Below are 18488 nucleotides of genomic sequence, written 5' to 3' on the forward strand. Positions count from 1 at the left end.
TCTCATTCCGTTAAAACTGGGTCACTAAGAAGTGCTAAGCCAAATTTCTGAAAATACTGTCACATCTGCTGTATTAAAATAATTAGTGCCTTGCTCATAGTTGTTATGTTTTGTGAAGTTTGTCAAAGGAACAATGAGTTTCAGAATGGAGACAATCTATTGCATCCCACATTCTGCGAATAATTTCTGACTCAAAAAAAAGTCAATGCTTATGACCGTAACAGTTCAAAATCAACTATTTGCACAGTTTAGAGTCTAAAAACTGGTGGTACAGCCAAAGTTGTCAAGGAGGATCTAAGATTTGCTCAGGTGAATGTTCTTGTCATATTCCTGTCACCAGGAAATTCAACTCTGATACAGTAAGTGTATTTAGAAATGGTAAGTGGCAGTTTCTATAATGCCATGCCTTGGGGACTTCTCCACACTCATTACCTTCTCATTTTTTTTTGGGGGGGGTCACACCTGGCGATACACAGGGGTTACTCCTGGCTCTACACTCAGGAATTACTCCTGGTGGTGCTCGGGGGGACCATATGGGATGCTGGGAACCGAACCCGGGTTGGCGCTGTGTGCAAGGCAAATGCCCTACCCGCTGTGCTATCGCTCCAGCCCCCAATACCTTCTCTTTAGTATTTCTCATCTCTCTTCAAAAGTCAGATAAGTTCAATAGCATCTAACACCTGATAAAGGGGGAAAGTATTTACAACTTGATCCCTGTCTGGGCCTGCCTCTTTTTTGCTGCTTTTTGCTGTTGGGTGATTCTTTGGATGTTGTTATAATCTAAGTGACATTTAAAATATACTAATTTTGGATGTGCAATAAAATGAGTCAACAGTATGATCACCACAAGTTGAGTTAACAAACATTATCATACATAGCTCTCTCAAGACTTTTCTTGTTATGAGAACTTTTAAGATGTGCTCTTTTAGCAATTTTCAAGCCTACAATATGGCATTTATTATTAACTATGGTCACCATACTGCACATAAATATTTCCATGGTTTGTTTTATAGTTACAAGTTTAAAGTGACTCTTCAATTAAAGAAACAAAAGCGAGTTTGCTTATGCATATGATGCATTGCTATTTGGCACTGAAAAGGAAAACGAATATAGAAAGTCATCAAGTGAGTCTCAAAAATGCATACTGAGTAAAAGTGCTCACTGTTTCCATTTACATGAAGTTTTGAGCAAACAAAAATGGGAAAAGAACTCACAGATTGCTTCTGGGGAAAAGAAGGGATGACTAGAAGCAGGGTTACAAAACTTTCTAGGAGACTTAAAAACAGACTTTCCTGTCTGCTGGATCCAGGTGTAGTTTTGTCAAAAGTGGTTAAGATACATGCATTTCTTTGAATGCAAATTATACACTGAAAAGAGAAAGAATGTTCTTGTAGTTAATTTAAAAGATTTTTATTACCTCAAAATGTGAGGTAATTCATAAGTCTCTACAATGTGCCTAGTACATAATAAACTATATTATCATTGCTTACCTGCAGTACATATGAGAACATGGAAAATACAGTTAAAAAGTACATATAAGAGAAATGATGGGCTGACATGGGGAGGAGAACTGACAATGACATATATTTTTCTAGTATTTTAAAAGTACCAGACCTAAAAATGCTCTACCAAACATATTTCCAAATGTCTCTGTTACAGATTTATAGTTTTCATTTGCTATGAGAGAAATTATTGCTTCCGTCTGCTCTCAATATATTACATACTCACCCACGTACAAGAGTAGAAATTGTGAACACAGAAATACGAAAAAATTTATTTTCTTTTCTTAAAGATTTATCACTGTCAGTAATAGTAAATAAAAGACGTGTTTATGTTACATCATCACAAAAATACTCTTCCTGTAAAAAATAAATTACTCACAACAAAGCCCTTTACTGAATATTTTTACCACTGGGACTCAAAAGGGTACCTAACAGCTTATGGATAGTCTGAGTCCCTAAAAAGTTAATTAAACAAACAGATAGGTTAGGTTAGCTTATCTAGACTTGAGTAGGCTTCACATAATACACAAATTAGGTATTTCCACTACTTTTCTTGTTCCAACATACTCCTCTCTCCTCCCGGGACAACATACACACACACACACACACACACACACACACACACACACACACACACACACACACAATCATATCCCTATGGAATGAATTAAATGTGAAAGGCCAAGAGAACATTTGGACCACTCACCTGATGTTGGCTATGTGCTGCTGCACAGGCTGATGCTGAAAATGGTCAGGCCACGGATGATGTAGGCAGAAGGATGGAGAGGGCTGAAGACAGCACGGAGTCTGATAAACAGGTGAATGATTTGGACAAAGAGATGCGGAATACTCTGGGTGTGGCTGCATGCAACATGAGGCCAAAGCAGAAGGTGCTGTGGAACCCGCCTCAGGATGGCACTCTTGATGACTGCTATGGCTACTCAAAGGGTGATGGTATGGGCAAGGATGGCAGCACTGGGATAACATCTGAGGTGTTCTTTGGTTGTCTAAAGGCAGGAAGGAGGACTTAACGGTGCCATTAACTTGCAGGCATCCATTCGGACTCACTTTTGCTTTTGGCGTTTCTTTGGGTGTGAGCTGCTGGGATGTGAGGTCTCCGTCACAGGGGGTGAGAGGCCCAGGGCTGGTAGCACTGGTTGCAATGCTGCCATTGCTAACAACCACAAAGTCGTTGTTTCCATTGCTCATAGCCATGCTCCAAGGTCTTGACCCTATGAAAGAAAATGATAGGAAACCATTTAATTATAGGAAGGTGAGCGACTATTCAGAAAAGACATTTTGTTTGTTTTTATTATTTTGTTTTGCTTTTGGGCCACACCCAGTGGTGCTCCAAGTTTACTCCTGTCTCTGTGCTCAGAGAACACTCCTGGTGGGCTAGCAGAACCATTGGGGTGCAGGCAATAGAATGCTGCTAGGCAGTGTGCAAGGCTGTGTCCTACCCACTCTACAATCTCTCCAGCTCCAGGAAAGACATTTTCAAAAGCTCTATGCAACACCAGTATTTTTCTTCTTTACTTCCAGCTACTTTGTGCATCTGAAGACCTTCCTGGCTATGTCTCCTCTGCCTCACCTCTACTCCCACTGCCTTTTTCTCCCCCAACTCCCTTTTCCAGATACACAAGTATCAATGAAAAAAAAATGAACGTTTTAGGATGGGATTTAGGGAGGGGAAGAAGAGAGAGCAGATACCAATACCAATACCATATCATCCTCCCACTTTTCAACACTATCATGCCTGAAGTGCTGTGACTGCAGGGCTGATGGGCAAAATGAAGAATCACTCTGTATGTAGGAAGCATGTGGTAGAGGTTAAAAGTATTTGAATAAACTTCAGATAAAATTCCTTTAAAAAGCCTCAGGAGTACATGATACTTCCTCTATGTCACTAAGTCTTAAAATAATAATGAGCAAAGCATAAAAAAATGGAAAATTAAGAACTGTGGCAATCAAAGTATGAAACATGAAAGCTTCCTCCCCAAGAACAGAACAGTGAAATCATAATGGCAGATATGCAGCAGAAGTTGCCATGAAATTATTGTTCTGGATGTTAAGTGTCAGGCAGCAATGCTTCCACAGGAGGAAAGTTAACACTATGGATGGAATGTGCTTTAAAACAGATTGGTATGCCAGACTCTTTCTCTTTCATCAAAGGGTCCAAGGTCTTCGAAGTAAAAGAAAACCCTTACATGCTCAAATGACCAGTAGCAAGTGTGTTTACTCCACAAACAAAAGCATTGTTTTTCTCCTCTTGCCCACTCACCACTCTCTGAGCAAAACACACACCATAGCTGGGAATTTGCAATAAGCAAAGTAGTCATTAAATGCTATTGGTCTGTTTAACCTATATATGAAAATCAACAAGCTAAAAACAACACTGAGAATTGGTTCATGAACTCTTCTGGCATTGTATTCTTCAAAGTAAGTCATACAGCTTCTGGAGAAATCTTTCTCCGGTCTCCCAACCCCAACTTCCCACACCTCTGGCACATACACAGGTAGCCAGAAGAAAGTCTGAGTCCCTTCTGAGGAAGAGTCCAACAAAAATTTCACCCACTATATAAAGGAACTAACAGAAACATTTCCAAGCAAAGCCTGATAGAATGCCTTAAGTTTAACCTGGATATGGTTACCAAGAAGATATTCGTTGCACTAGGTTGCAAATTTAGTATTACTAATTTACATTTCATGTAAAGCCCTGAAGCACATATACAATTTAGCTATAAAAATATTAACATTCTAAGAAGAGAAATTAATGTGGACAGTAAAACATTTCTCTACAAACTATCTCAACGGAAGCATAACCATAGTAGCACAAATACAATCAGGTGGATGTCCCTTCTCTCTTCAGACTGAATCACTTTTTAAATTGGTCTGTCCTAAATTTCCTTTTATAGAGACCACTGAGAGGGTAGTTTAATTGTGATAGATTCAGCTGCTCTTTCCTTCACTAATTCACTCCTGGAGTGTAAAGATTCAATATATTCAACACGAAGCAACGATCAAGAAATATATACATGTATTGCCCAAGTTGATGGGGGCATTCATATTGACAAGAGCCCTAATCTAATCCAAGAGATAAAAAGCACAAATTCTAATCTTCCTTCCATCACTTTCTACTATTTTGGTCCCTCCCCAACCCCCCCACTCTGCCACCTTCACACTGTCACAGGAGCCACACCTATTGTGGTGCTGGGCAGGTGGTGAAGGTGGGAGAAGCATATGCTATCAGGGGTCCTACCTAGGGCCTGGCATATGGAAGGCATGTGCTCTACCACTTGAGTCACATCCCAACCCTCCATCTTTACTTTTCCTTTTGACTTTTAGACCAAAATTGGTAGCACTCTGGGGACCATGCAGTGCTTTGATTGAATCCTGGCCTCTGCATGCAAACTTGTATTCAGTCTGTTGGGCTCTCTCTCTCTCTCTCTCTCTCTCTCTCTCTCTCTCTCCTTATCTCTTTCCTTTTCTCTCCTTCCTTCTCTCCCTCCCTTCCTCCTTGCTTGTGGGTCATACTTAACAATGCTCAGGGGCTACTGAGGGCTTTGTGCTCTGGTGTCATTCCCAGTTGTGCTCAGGGAACCATGCAGTGCTGGGATCTAACTGGGTCAGTCTCATACAAGACAAACACCTTCATCCCTGCACTCTCTCTGGCTCCTTCATCATTTTCTTAATGTGCATCTTAGCAAGAAGATTTGCTTGCTTAAACTTCCCAGGAGTTGTACGTATCTATGATATTTTCATCAAAGTCTAAAACTACAGTATAGCTGTTCTGAAATGTCTTTTATTAAAGGTGCCAGAGTAAGTCTTTTGCCCATCTGCACACATTAGTTAAGGCTTTCTTGAAAGAACTAAAGCAACGAGAGGCAAAATGAACACCTACAGTCAGGAATTACAGGAGGCACATACTCAATGTCCCCTAAACCCTGTTCCTAAACCTTCTGTCCAGTCTGCATGGAGGCTACCTCTGCCTCATAAACATAAACACCTCTTTCCTACCCTACCACCAAGAGGAGGGAAGAAGGAAATGTTTTTTTTTTTTTAATTTTGTTGCCTTGCTGACTTATTTGTATTCCCAGATTGCCTGATATCCCCTCTGCTTTGGGGTAGGTATTTAATAAGCAATTCAAATCATAGTGGTCCAGGTGGGCTAACAACAAAACCTTAAGGTACCAAAGTAAGACTGGGCTTCAGAGAGACTGTCATCAACGTTTAATGCCTTTCGAGTGTCCTGAAATCTAATTTCATTGGCATCCCTATCTTTTAATTGAATCTTCTTTTCCTCCAGAAAATAGCTTTTCTTTTTCTTTCCAAATAGAATTACAAATGATCACCCTCCTTTATTTTTATTGCAAATGCAGCATTTCAGTGTTACATAAGAGTTAAACAGATTTTTGTAGGCCAGCCAAAGGACTTAATCACCATTTATAACATTTTCCCCCCACTGTGGTAAAATGCATTTTCAACTGCCAAATAACTGACTTACAAATGAATTTTTGGAACACAACCTGTTTCGTAACTTGGAGACTTCTGGTAATGAAGCAGGAACTAATGGATAGTAAAGAATAATTTGAACTCTGACTTTGGCTTACATTTGAAGCAAGTCACATGAATTTTCTTTGAATTGATTTCTTTAATCATAAAATAGAAACAATCATCTGAATTTTATAGACACCTTGTGATTTATGAGTAAAAAGGAATAGCAAACAGGAGGGAGATAATAAAAAATTGTTCCAAGAAATGTCTATGAGTTGAGTTCAGTAGATACAGAAATTAGAATGGGGAAAAATGAGGGAAAAATGTTTAGTCTTAGCCTGGGATAAAGAGAACAGGATAGAAGATAAATTAGAGGAAAATTCACCGAATAAAAGGATCTATGCTATTTGATGATAAACGCAGGGATAACAGTGCTGATGGTGAAAATTTAAAGTAAATTTTAGACCAAATCTAATGAATAGTTTTAACAAACAGGGACATTGAATCACTTATTTTCCCCAAGGCCACAATACACAGAAGCTGTCAAAGGAAAGCTATTCTTGAGGCACTGACTTGAGGTGTGATGGGCCCCATGGTCAGCTATTTTGGTGCATTTCCTGTGGCTCGTGCATATGTCAATATCAATACATTCAAAACACTAACCTCATAGCCTATTTCGTAGTGTCATCTTTAGTCTTTGGCAGGTTGGCAAAGATGCTGAATACATTCTAAGAATTTAAGTACCTTTTTCTTTGTGCCTCAGTTCTTCACATGCAGAAGTCAGGATAACAATCTATGTTCAGGGGCTGGGGAGACAGTACAGTAGGCTGTGCTATCACATAGCTGAAATGGGTTCAATTCTAGGCACCCCACATGAGCTCTGAGTGCAGAGCTAGGAGTGAGCTCTGAGCACAGCTGGGTGTGGCCCCCCAAACCAAAAAATTAAAATAAAAAAGATGATTACAAAATTAATCACAAAGGAGCACCAGATAAATGCAAAAACTTTCTTGGAAACCACAAAGGACCATGCACTCATAATGAAGAAATTATTATTGTTTGCATGATGAGAATACTGAAAGCCAAAATTATTTTTTAAAAAGGTTGCAGAAACATCTGGCCTGGGTCAGTCAATTTTGAAAGCTGGTTCAGCTAGTTACTAAAACTGAAATCCTGGGTCAAGTGACTTATGCTCTTTTCCTGAGTTAAATTTGTTTGAAATGCAAAGTGGTGCAAACTTCTTAAGGGACAACAAGAAATGGCACTACTTATTAAAATTTAAATCCCTCAGCCTGTGGCCCACAATTTTACTGAGAATTTGCACTTTGGACAAACAATAGAGACAATTTGAACCTGAACAATGTGTAAAGCATAAATATGTTAACTGAACTACTGTACTGGTGAAAACTAGAAACTAAATTATCATCAACAGGGAATTTAAATTCTGTCCATACATTCATTAGTGTGCATCATAAAAACGACTCAGTTAGAAACAGATGTACTGATAGGAAAGCAATGGTTCCAATGTATCTTGTATCTTACCTCATAGTTTACTAATTTTTGGAAACAGGAATGATTATTTGTTGGACCAATGCATTTTATGAATCTAAGCACTATGTGAAAATGTGTAACACTGAGCAGACTCTAGAAATAGAGCTATTTCAAGCATTTCTAAGTGGGGAGAGACACAGAGAGAGACAAAGACAGAGACAGAGACAGACAGACAGAGACAGAGACAGAGTGTGTGTGTGTGTGTGTGTGTGTATGTGAGAGAGAGAGAGAGGGAGAGAGAGAGAAAGTTATCTGAGTTCGTGCTATTGGAAGGCTCACACATTTACATCTTACTCTAGGTTAGAAATCAGTAAACTGAATTAGTTAACATGTTTCAAAGTCTAAATCGTAGCATCTCATTGAATAAAAAATACTAACACACAGAGTAGAATCTGTTTAACTTATGGAAACTTTATTCATCAACATATTAACAAAATGTGTTAATGACACAACTAACCCAAAGCATGCAATATAACTATTTAGGTGGCTCCCAGAGTACAAACACATCTAAAGCGTATTATGGAAACCTGCTTGGAATTGAAGTCAGAATAGCTCTGGTAGCCAGAAAACTGTCAAGTTAAAATTTAAATGCATTGTTGAGGAGAAAACAGACTTGTTCCAATTACCACAGTTAGTACTCAGCCAAGCCATCCCTATCCTTAACCAACAAGGGGCTCTCACATAGCCTGAAGGAACAGCACCTCTATCAGCAGTTACAACAGTCCTTTCCTTTGGTAGTTCCAAAGTACTTTCACACACATGATCTCACTTGAACTGATCCTCCTAATAACCCTCAGAAAAAAAGGTGTGGCAGGCATTAACTCTGTACTTGTAGAAAGAAAACTGGAGCTTCAGAACGTCTCAAATGGTAAGGCTAGAAAGTCTGATGCCAAAGTTTTGAGGGTTTTCTGCTGAACTGCATTCCATGAGCTCAGATCCTATCTTCTACCAGAGCCCTGAGCTTCATCCGATTTCCTTAACACCAAAGTTAACAATAAATGCCAAGACTGGATCACAAGAGCTAATGTTGTCGTCAAGCACCTTATTCAGAAGTGAGCTACTCCCTAGAACAGTTTCATCACACAAAGCTAACAATGACCTAGTGCCTCCTCTAGGCATCGTACAAACCATTGACCTAATGCTTCTCAAAAAACCCCAAAACTAAACTAAAACCCCCAAAGCCTGATCACATGGGGGTGTTGTTAAAATGCAATTTTTATATACTATACATCTGGAATGGTTCAATAAATAAAAGTTGCAAAAACATGCCCACAATACTGGTTTCTGGAATACATTTTGTGTAGGAAGGCAAAACCACGAAGCTACAAACAACCCTAATGGAATATGGGACAATAACACACAATTTAAGAAGAACAGATCAATCAATATGGAAATTATAACAGTGATAGATATAAATGATTGTTTATATCTATATCCAGAGAACAGAGAAAAGCTAACAAATGTTAACCATAGAAATTCTAACTGATAACCAAGTTTAATTATGACTTACCTCAAAATCCCTAAACTACTGTGCTTATAGAAACAACCAGCAAGATTATTTATTTTGGGGGGGTTACAAATTTGAAGTATGAATTGGAGACCCTTTCTCAGTTAAATGGGTAAAATATTTTGTTCTCCTCCCAAACGTACAGAAGTCTATACCACTTAAGATGATGAAAAAGTTCAGTATGATAACGTTTCTCTAAAATTGCTTAATACTCACTTGAAAACAATGGTCTCATTTCTAACTACTGGAATCAAACTGAACCTAGTGTTATGGCCAAATAATAAACAGTACCAAAGAAATGAAAAAAAAAGCAACATTTTTTTGGGGGGCATCTTTTGTAGGAAGGGTAGTAGAATAGGATAGCAGAAGGATATGAGTCAGGCTTGTCTCTAGGAACATTTTTCACCTTAAGAACTATGAAAATTTATTATCTCATTTTGTTAGTTTTCTCACAATACCTGTGTGACAATATTATACAGAACTCATTACAGAGAAATTTAAGAGTCAAAAATATTAAGACATAACTAATCCAAACCAGATGATTAGGCTCCAATCCCCAAGACTGAAATCTATTCTTTTTTTTTTAACTGACAAAAGATGATACAAGGGAAATATCAAATTTAATTAGCTTTTATTGGAACATGAAAAGAAAATTCAATCTGCAATTTCACATCAAAAATAGCCTATAAATAAATTCTTTCTCAATATAGTTTCAGAAGATCGAATACAGCATTGAAGAATGTCAAGAGACATTTTTCACTGCATTAAGGTATTATCTATCCATGTACCTTGTTAGGCAAGTCGGGAAAGCAAGGCAGTGGAGTATTCTTTGCTGTCACACAGTACGTGGACTTACTTCAAAATAACACAGACATGATCCTGGCCACTAGATCTGTATCTTTTATCAAAGTATCCAGCACTTTTCACCAAACTATAAAGAATGGTTTTAAAGAAATATAATCTCCCTGTGTGAGACAAATGAAGTTTTAAGTTTTTTTCTTTGAGTTCATGAAACTTTTGACATGAAACATTATTTTATTAGGGACACTTACCCAAGGTCTTCACTTGATCATCTATGAGCAGTTTCTATGTTGCAAAGAACTATACAAAAATCAGGTATATATTACTGCTACTCTTTCACTTAAGCATAAATTGCAATAAACGAGGTGCTGTTCTCTCAAATAAACTGTGTTATATATTTGATTTCTGTGTATATCACTAAACACACCTTTCCTGACAGCCGACGGAGAGTCAGTATGGTTTCCACCATAGCATGAAAAAGCAAACGGGACTGGAGTGATTATAGTAGGTAGGACATTTGCCTTGCGCACAGATGACCTGAGTTTGATCCCTGGAATCCCATGCGGTCTTCGAGCACCATCAGGATAGATTCCTTACTGCAGAGCCAGAAGCAACTCTGAACATTGGTGGGTATAGCCCAAACAACAAACAAACAAAAAGCAAACAGATGACTTGTAGAAATTTTAAAGATGGAGAAGAATTACTATTCTTTTACATGAAAACTTATCATTTGCCTATTAATTTTATGTAATCAAGAAGGTAGTTTAAACTTAAATGATTAAAAACCTTTGAAAATAAATTGTATTTAACATTTTCATATAATTTTAAAATGCTAATTATGGAATATACTGACAAAGTCATCAATAAAGGTAAATTGTAAGTGTTATAATCTTCACTTTTATAACTCTTCTTGGTATTTATAAATAGGCTAGTGACACAGAAGTAAAAGAAAGATGGTCAGATACAAATACTGGATGATTTCATTCACTTGTGCCACAGAGAGATAAAACAAGGGCTCGAACAATGGCAAATCATTGGCTTTGGATATTAGAACTCAGATTGCCAAGCAGTGGGAAGGGGATGGAGGGAATAAATAGGCAAAATAGAGGTGACACAGTGGTGATAGGGGGTATTTTGGGCACTTTGGTGGTAGTGGAGTACAGTAACTTTGAGTATTAATACCATAATATTAATACCATAATTCATAATTGATACCACAAACACTACCTGACACCATTGTAACCATGTTATATAAATTACAATAAAAATTACTTAAAATGGTGAGATAAAGTATCCCACCCACCCATATTTGCAGAAAAAAAAATAATGATTAAATAATCTTAGGAAGAAATACCAATGCATGTGTTATAGAGACTGAAAATCTAAGAAGCCTGAGTTTGGAAAACATAGTCTTACTAGCTATGAGTTCGGTTGTCAAGGGAGAAATTTATACCTGTAGGGGTGAATGATAGGAATTTCGGGGCTGTGGAAACACTAATCTCATTTGCTCATTTGTTTTATGTCCAATGCACATATCAGATCTACGTGGGAAGAGAAATATGGCTGTGAACAGAATTTATCTTTTTATGGTTGGAATGTAAATGGTAGTCAATGACACCCCCATTTTACCATTTTAGTATATAGATTTATCATACTGAATTCGTATTTCAATGTATACTGCAGTTATTTAGGAAACTTTTGAGAACTCTCTTGCAAGTTTATACAAAGAAATTAACATTACACAGAACATATATTTATTCCCACACTCATATTGTAAGTTATAATGTTATATTCATAAGCATCAGAGAGAAACATATTTTGGGGTTCAAATTTTGGACTTAAATTCACTACACTGTACTTATTTTCTCTGAACTCTAACTCTGAAGACTTATGCTCATTAGGTAACTAAAATAAAACTAGAGAACTTTCTATAATCAGAAATGTCAATAGCCTCAGGACATTTTTAGAATTCTTCATAAAATGTATTTAACTCCAAAACCAACTAGAAGGGCCTAAGATGTAGTCAGTGGTAATGGACTTATCTTGCAAGTGTGAGGTTCTGGGTCTGATCGCTGGAACTACAAGAAAGAAAAGAAAAGAAAAGAAAAGGGAAAGGAAAGGACAGGAAAGGAAAGAAAAAGAAAGGAAAGGAAAGGAAAGGGAAAAGAAAAGAAAAGAAAAGAAAAGAGAAAGAAAGAACCAGTGTGGATATTAATTTATACCCTAGCTTGTTATACTATAGTGACTATGTATCTGAATATAAGGTCATGAAAAATCTTAAATTTAAAAAAATTAACACATTTTAAAAAGATTTATTAACAGTCACTGACTTTTATGCCTATTTTATATATCGCTATACTTGGAGGTCACCTAAGAATTTCTCCAGCAAAAAGGAGTCAAGTGTGGAGCAAGTTTAAGAAGCCCTGATCTAGTCTAAGACTGTCAAACTTATTTGGCCTACTGACTCTTTTGCAGAAAAAAAATTAATTTGGTGCCCTCCTGGAAATTTACCTTTTAAAAGGGAAACAACAGAAAGTGCCCTTCAACTGCACACAAGGCTACTACCCCACATGCATTGTTCCAGCACCCACTTTGTGAAATACTGATCTAGACTTTGCTACAAGTCTTGGAAAGAATTGTAAAAAATAAATACCGCAAATATTCAAAAGCTACACATCTATTACATCAGTCTCAACCTATCCTAATATGCCCACTAAAATCACTACATTAAAAAAAAAGACTCCTAGATAATTCTGACGTGCAGTTACAACTGAGAACCACTGATTTTTTTCTTTATATTATTGATGCTGATCCTTTAATAAGAATGAGCAGATAAGATACTCAATATTCAGAATATTCAGATACTCAACATTCAGAAAACAATGCATGATTCAAATAGAGTGCTGCTATAGATGTAACACAATGATGCCAGCACTGAAATTCATGTTAATTAACCCACATCCAAATGTGAGCTGCCAGTGGTACACACCAATGTCTTAATATTTTAATCAAGTACTCCATGTAACATTAGATTCTCTTTACCTTTATTTATTTTTTGGGCTGATGGGGGGCACATCTAGTGGTTCTCAGGGCTTACTCCTATCTTCTGGGCTCTGGGATTATCCTGGTGGGACTCAAGGACCATTTGTAGAGCTGGGGATTGAACCCATGTCAGCAGTGTGCATGGCAAGCATCCTACCTGCTATACTATTGAGGTTCCTCCACAGTTACTAATGGACTGCTTAAATAAAATTTAGGAGAAATATAGCCAGTCTGAGTATTGAGTAATAGCCAATTTAACCCTTCTTTTAAAAAAAGGTGTATGCTCAACCCGCTCAACCCCTGGGTTAGTCTCTAAAATGTCTCAATGCACCCTGTTAAAAGAACGTGGTTCCCAAAGTTTTGAACCAGACATTCCTACCCTGTCTTCCTCCCCTGTGCCCAGCACTCCCACCCCAGTCTCTGCCCCACCCTCCCCCCCACCACCAAAAAGGAAAAGAAAGGCGTCCAATTGTAACTTTAGCATCTTAAATTTTCCAATTCTGGAATCATCGTGCCTCCAGACAGCAGGCGTGGTATCTAACCCAATACCCCTACCAAACAAGAATTACAAGATGCTTTGGTAACAACCAGCACCCTCGAGATGTCCTATCTTTCTGTCAAAAGATTTCATCTGAAAAACTGTTTCGCCCCAACAGAAACTCCCCAAACAAGCCATTTTACAGCAAAGCAATCCATCTGTATCACTGGAGCTCTTCTCCAGCAGAAGCAGATCGGATTACTGAGCTTAACTAATGGTGTTCAACAGATCACAAGCATGCCCACAGATACCACGAAAGTTTAATACTTCACACGTCTCAAAACCTCAAAACCAAAGGTAAAAAAAAAACAACATTGAGGTAAATCAAACTAAGAAAACTCTACTCCCACATATTGCAAGGCCAAAGAATGTGAAGACATTTTTTAAAAATGTCTCTCTCCCATAAATCCCCAACCTGAGATCAATCACCATAAAAGACTTGAAAGTTGTTTGATTTAAATGGTAACATTAAAAAAAAAAGAGACTATACTTAGAATCTAAGCTTTTCCCACAAATGTTAACTATCTGATAGTAGGCTCCACTCCCTGCTGTTTTGTGAATTTTGAGAAGTCGCAAATCAAATTTCCAAGAGCAGCTCTCCAAATGGGCTCTTCCCTGCAGAGTCTCACAAATAATGTCTCAAGAGTATCTTTTAGTCTACTGAGAAAACTGGGAAATATCCCTGAAGGTATTTGTGTTAAACACAATTAAAGACATCTAAAGAACCGAGATTTATTTTAAGCTTAGAAAAACATTAAATTCATTGACATTAAAAACAACAACAACAACTTGAATTGTATCAGCAAATTTACTCTGAATTTAGAATTTTCACAAACCTTTCTAAATTCCTAATGTGAACACTATAAATGTTCATGAATTTTACTCTTTGTTTTTTTGCATCTACTAGGTGAACTGAAATGACACATACTGTTAATATGTAACTTGGTTTGCTCACAAAGGTAACTAAATTATGTATTTTTTCATTAGGTGCATGTCCTTATTTAACAAGCATAGAATAAGCAGTGTGGATGATTTTCTTGTAACCTAGATATGAGAACCTGTTTAACAGTGATTAAGATGATAAAACAAAAACAAAAGAAATTATGATGGAAGAACAATGGGTCACCTTTTTCCCTCAAGTTTTCTTTTTTTGTAATTGACTTTAGTTGTTTTATTATATATATTTTTCCCAAACAACATCTAGGGAAAGCAAAGTTTGTTTTTAGTCCTAAACTCCCACTTTCATTTCCAGTGAAAGGATGAGATCAGGAGTTGCAATTAAAAAATATAGTAAATATTATACAGTCAGCATGTCAGGGCTGTTCATCACCCACACTAAGTTATAAATTATAAGAGTTGTACACAGTGCTCAGATACAATCTCAGTAATTAAAGCAGCTAGAATGAAAGGTAGCACTGGTATACCACACATACTAAAAAGCAAATTTCCCTAGAGTTACCCAAAAGAGTTGATACACCAACTACAAAAACAACTGGGATTAAATGAAAATGTTAGATGGGTCCATTTTAAAACATGTTTTATTTTCCAGAGTTAGTCAAGGTTATCATATGTTTTCTAAACTGTTTTGCAGGTCAATTATTACAGGTCCATAAGAATTTTTTCAGAGTACAAATAGCTCATTCCTACAATAACTCAAGGCTAAGATGTAAATGATAGGTAAAGAATACAGGAAAATTTGTCTTGTTTTGGTTTAATAAAGTAGCATGTTACAGAGAAAAAAATAATCTAATAAAATATTCTAATCTTTAAGATTTTGGCACTAGAAGCATTAGAAGATAGGTGATGCAAGCTACAAGAAATAAAATGCAAAATGACTAATTAAATATTTTTAAAACTAGGAATGTGTCAGCAGACATTAAAACCATGGGAAGGAGGAAGCCTACTGTCTACAAGGGAAATGCTCATTAGTTTGGAGCTTATTTACATAGTTTAGTGACTTTCCACTCATCAAAGGCGACTGGAGTTTTCTTAATTATAAATACTATGGTCTAAATATAGCCCTCTGGTGGGCAAAAGGGACATATTTCTTTTTTTTCCCCCTTGCAACACAAATACCTGTTCAAGAAATCAGACAAACTCTAAAGTATGCTCTTTATAGCTTGAATAATGAAGAAAGTCATGTGTGGTCAAAGATTTTGCATGAAATTCCTTCATTTTTAGGAAATCTTTCTAAACAAATTACCCTTTTGTTACTAAATATGCAACTATTTCACAAGTAAAATTAATCTGAATTTTTTTACCAATCAAATTATCAATCTAATTTTAAGCAAAAGTAAATATAACAAATATATCCTGACTTCTACTTCAAGCAGTAAATCCAATTACAATGTCACAATTAAATGCTTTCTGGACATGAAATATTTGATAAACTCAATCTTAACTTGAGAGTATACCCTAACTGCACATTTGAAATGAACAGTGATAAGAATTAAACTTGTAGCAGCTCATCTACTTAAGGTTATATCTTTACCAAACTAATAATTTTATAGTTTGGAAAGTGTTAATATTCTGATATTTTCTTAACAATTCCTATTATTTAACTTTTTTCTACCAACCAATAAAAGAAGCACATGTTTTCAAAATTCTCCAAATTAGTGATTGAAATCATGAACCTCGAAAAGCATGAAACAAACAAAACTATTTTAAAGCTGAGATTTCCTCCCAACTCAAGAAAGCACATTTTAATATACTCAAGAAACAGCTCACCTTACTTTACTATAATTCAAATAAACCTCAGAAGATTTTGAGCACATTAAGATGTCGTTTAAAGTTTACGTTGAAAAAAATAAAAAGTGAGCTGGAGTTTGAAATGCAATTCTAAAAGCACAGAATGAAGATCAATTCTTAAATATACCCTTTCCCAAGTAACAAATGCATGCATCCAGAATCATGAGTAAATGTCTTTGTTACCTTATGCTACAAGAAGAAACTTCCCTGGTTCAGTTTGGTCTGCAAATGATTGTAATGGCAACAGCACGAGAGAGCAAGCAGGGAGCTCACCGCTCTCTGCCGCAGTTCCACAGAGCAGCGGGACAGACTGAATGACAAGCACATGCAGATTGCTTTGGAATTAGGCATGTTAAGGGGCTGGGACTTGCAGTGTTTGCTCTCCTATAGGACAGGAGAGTTTTTCTCCTACTTAACCCCTAGGGGCAAGGTCTTAATAATGGTAACAGCTGGCATACAGAGGGGCTTGATCTGAGCACAAGGTCAGCAAGCCAGGATATGAAGGTGACATGTAATTTCTAGCCTTTTCCTGCTTCTACAGGGAAATTGCACCACGGACTGTTTTTAGTTATAACTTCCTTTGATCTTTTGGATTTAGAGTTACTTAGTAGATTAAAGCCATGTTAGCCATGATATTATTTGCTTGCTTAGGCCAACTTAAGTGTTACAGATTCAGTTTTCTAACACATAGGGCTACTACAATTAAACTAAAACAAATAAACACCGGTGCCTGTTTGGGATTTTTGTCTTCTTTCAAAAATGATTCTTGATATCCTGCTCTTAGGAGGGTTTGTTATTTTTAAAGCGGCTTTATATTAAAAAGCAAAATATTATTAAAAGAAGTTATTTGTTTCTTTTCATATTTCTTAAACAAAACCAGTAATTTCTCAAATAAATTTGACACTGCTTTTAAAAAATATGTGTCTCTGATGATGTCAGTACTTAAAGTTGCACAAACACAACATAAAACACCTTCAAGTAACTGCAAACAAATGTTTGAAATGTGAAAACTACTGCCAGTGGCAAATAAGTTATACTCACTGACACCAGAAAATTTAACTCTTTATGACTTCTGTAATAATGCATAAGTAACTCTTTTAACAGGTTGTACTAATTGTATAAATATCACACTTTCAAAAATTAAAGAGGATACACCAAAAGAACCAGCAAAGATAAGAGGCAATAAACCTGACTTCACAAAAACTGAAAAAACCTCAAAGAACACTACTAAAAAAAGTGGAAAGACAATGGCACAAAATGGGAGAAAAATATCTACAAGTCATATATCTAAGAGGCTGGCATACATAACATATCAAAATAACTCACAACCCAGCAATTAAAATAATGATAATCTAATTTAAAAAGAGACATGGCTTTGAAATAGTTTGCAAATGATGTACATACAAGATGTACATACAAATGGCTGATAGGACCATGAAAAGATGCTCAGCATCACAAAACAAAGAAAAGAGCAAATACTGGCAAAGATATGGAGGCAGGAATGCTTCATTGTTGACAGCAATGTAAAATGGTGCAATGACTACAGGAAATAGTGTGGTGCCTCTTTAAAAGCTGAAACAGGGGCTAGAGTGAAAATAAAGCAGGAAAGGTGCTTGCTTGCCTTGCATACAGTAGACCAGGGTTTGATCCCCAGTCCACATATTGTCCCCCAAGCACTGCCAGGACTGATCCCTGAGCACTGGGTATGACCTAAAAACAACAAACTGAAAAAGAAAAAAATCCCACTAAACTGGATTTCTATATAACAAAGTAACCACAATTCATGGCATACTTGATCCTGATTATTTGTATATTCTATATTTGAAAATTCACCTACTCACTAAACTTAATTTGTAATCCCCACACAATACCCCCAAAATACAGTTTTCATGCATGCTTAGAGAGATGCACACATGCAAGAAGAGGGAGAAATTTGGCTCCTCCAACAGGCATGTTCCCAGGTGAGGATGAAGGTCATGAACTAGGCGATGCTTTGGCATTAACCCTCACACTATAAGCAAGTGTTCGTTTGTGATCTAATTCTTGCAACGTATTTTTCATGTACTTGTGCTTTTGTTTGGCGATTTCATGGTTTAAAATGGCCCCCAGGGAGAATGCTACAATGCTGTCTACTGGTCTTACTCATAGAAAGCCTGGGTTGTACTTTAGGGAGGAAATACTAGATAAGGTTTGATCAGGCGGGGATTATAGTGCTATTAGCTACATAAGTTAATGAAGTAACAATATTTACTAAAATGTCTCTATATACAAATACAGATAAGACAATGTTATGTATTTACTGATTAAA

General features: G+C 36.7%; 1 protein-coding gene across 6 annotated transcripts in view; it reads right to left on the reverse strand.

The window, feature by feature from the left end:
- DISP1 (dispatched RND transporter family member 1) overlaps positions 1-18488 on the reverse strand; it is a 214670-nt gene that overhangs the window by 60478 nt on the left and 135704 nt on the right. For 3 of the 6 annotated variants that reach the window (XM_055146916.1, XM_055146915.1, XM_055146917.1), the window contains one exon: positions 2209-2734. In XM_055146916.1, coding sequence (XP_055002891.1) covers positions 2209-2734 — 526 coding nt within the window. Of the gene's footprint in view, positions 1-2208; positions 2735-16363; positions 16468-18488 lie in introns of those variants that run through there. The other 3 variants (XM_004605411.2, XM_055146918.1, XM_055146919.1) reach the window with 3 other exon arrangements.

This window comes from Sorex araneus, chromosome 9 (assembly GCF_027595985.1).
Source record: "Sorex araneus isolate mSorAra2 chromosome 9, mSorAra2.pri, whole genome shotgun sequence".
NCBI classification, from domain to species: domain Eukaryota; kingdom Metazoa; phylum Chordata; class Mammalia; order Eulipotyphla; family Soricidae; genus Sorex; species Sorex araneus.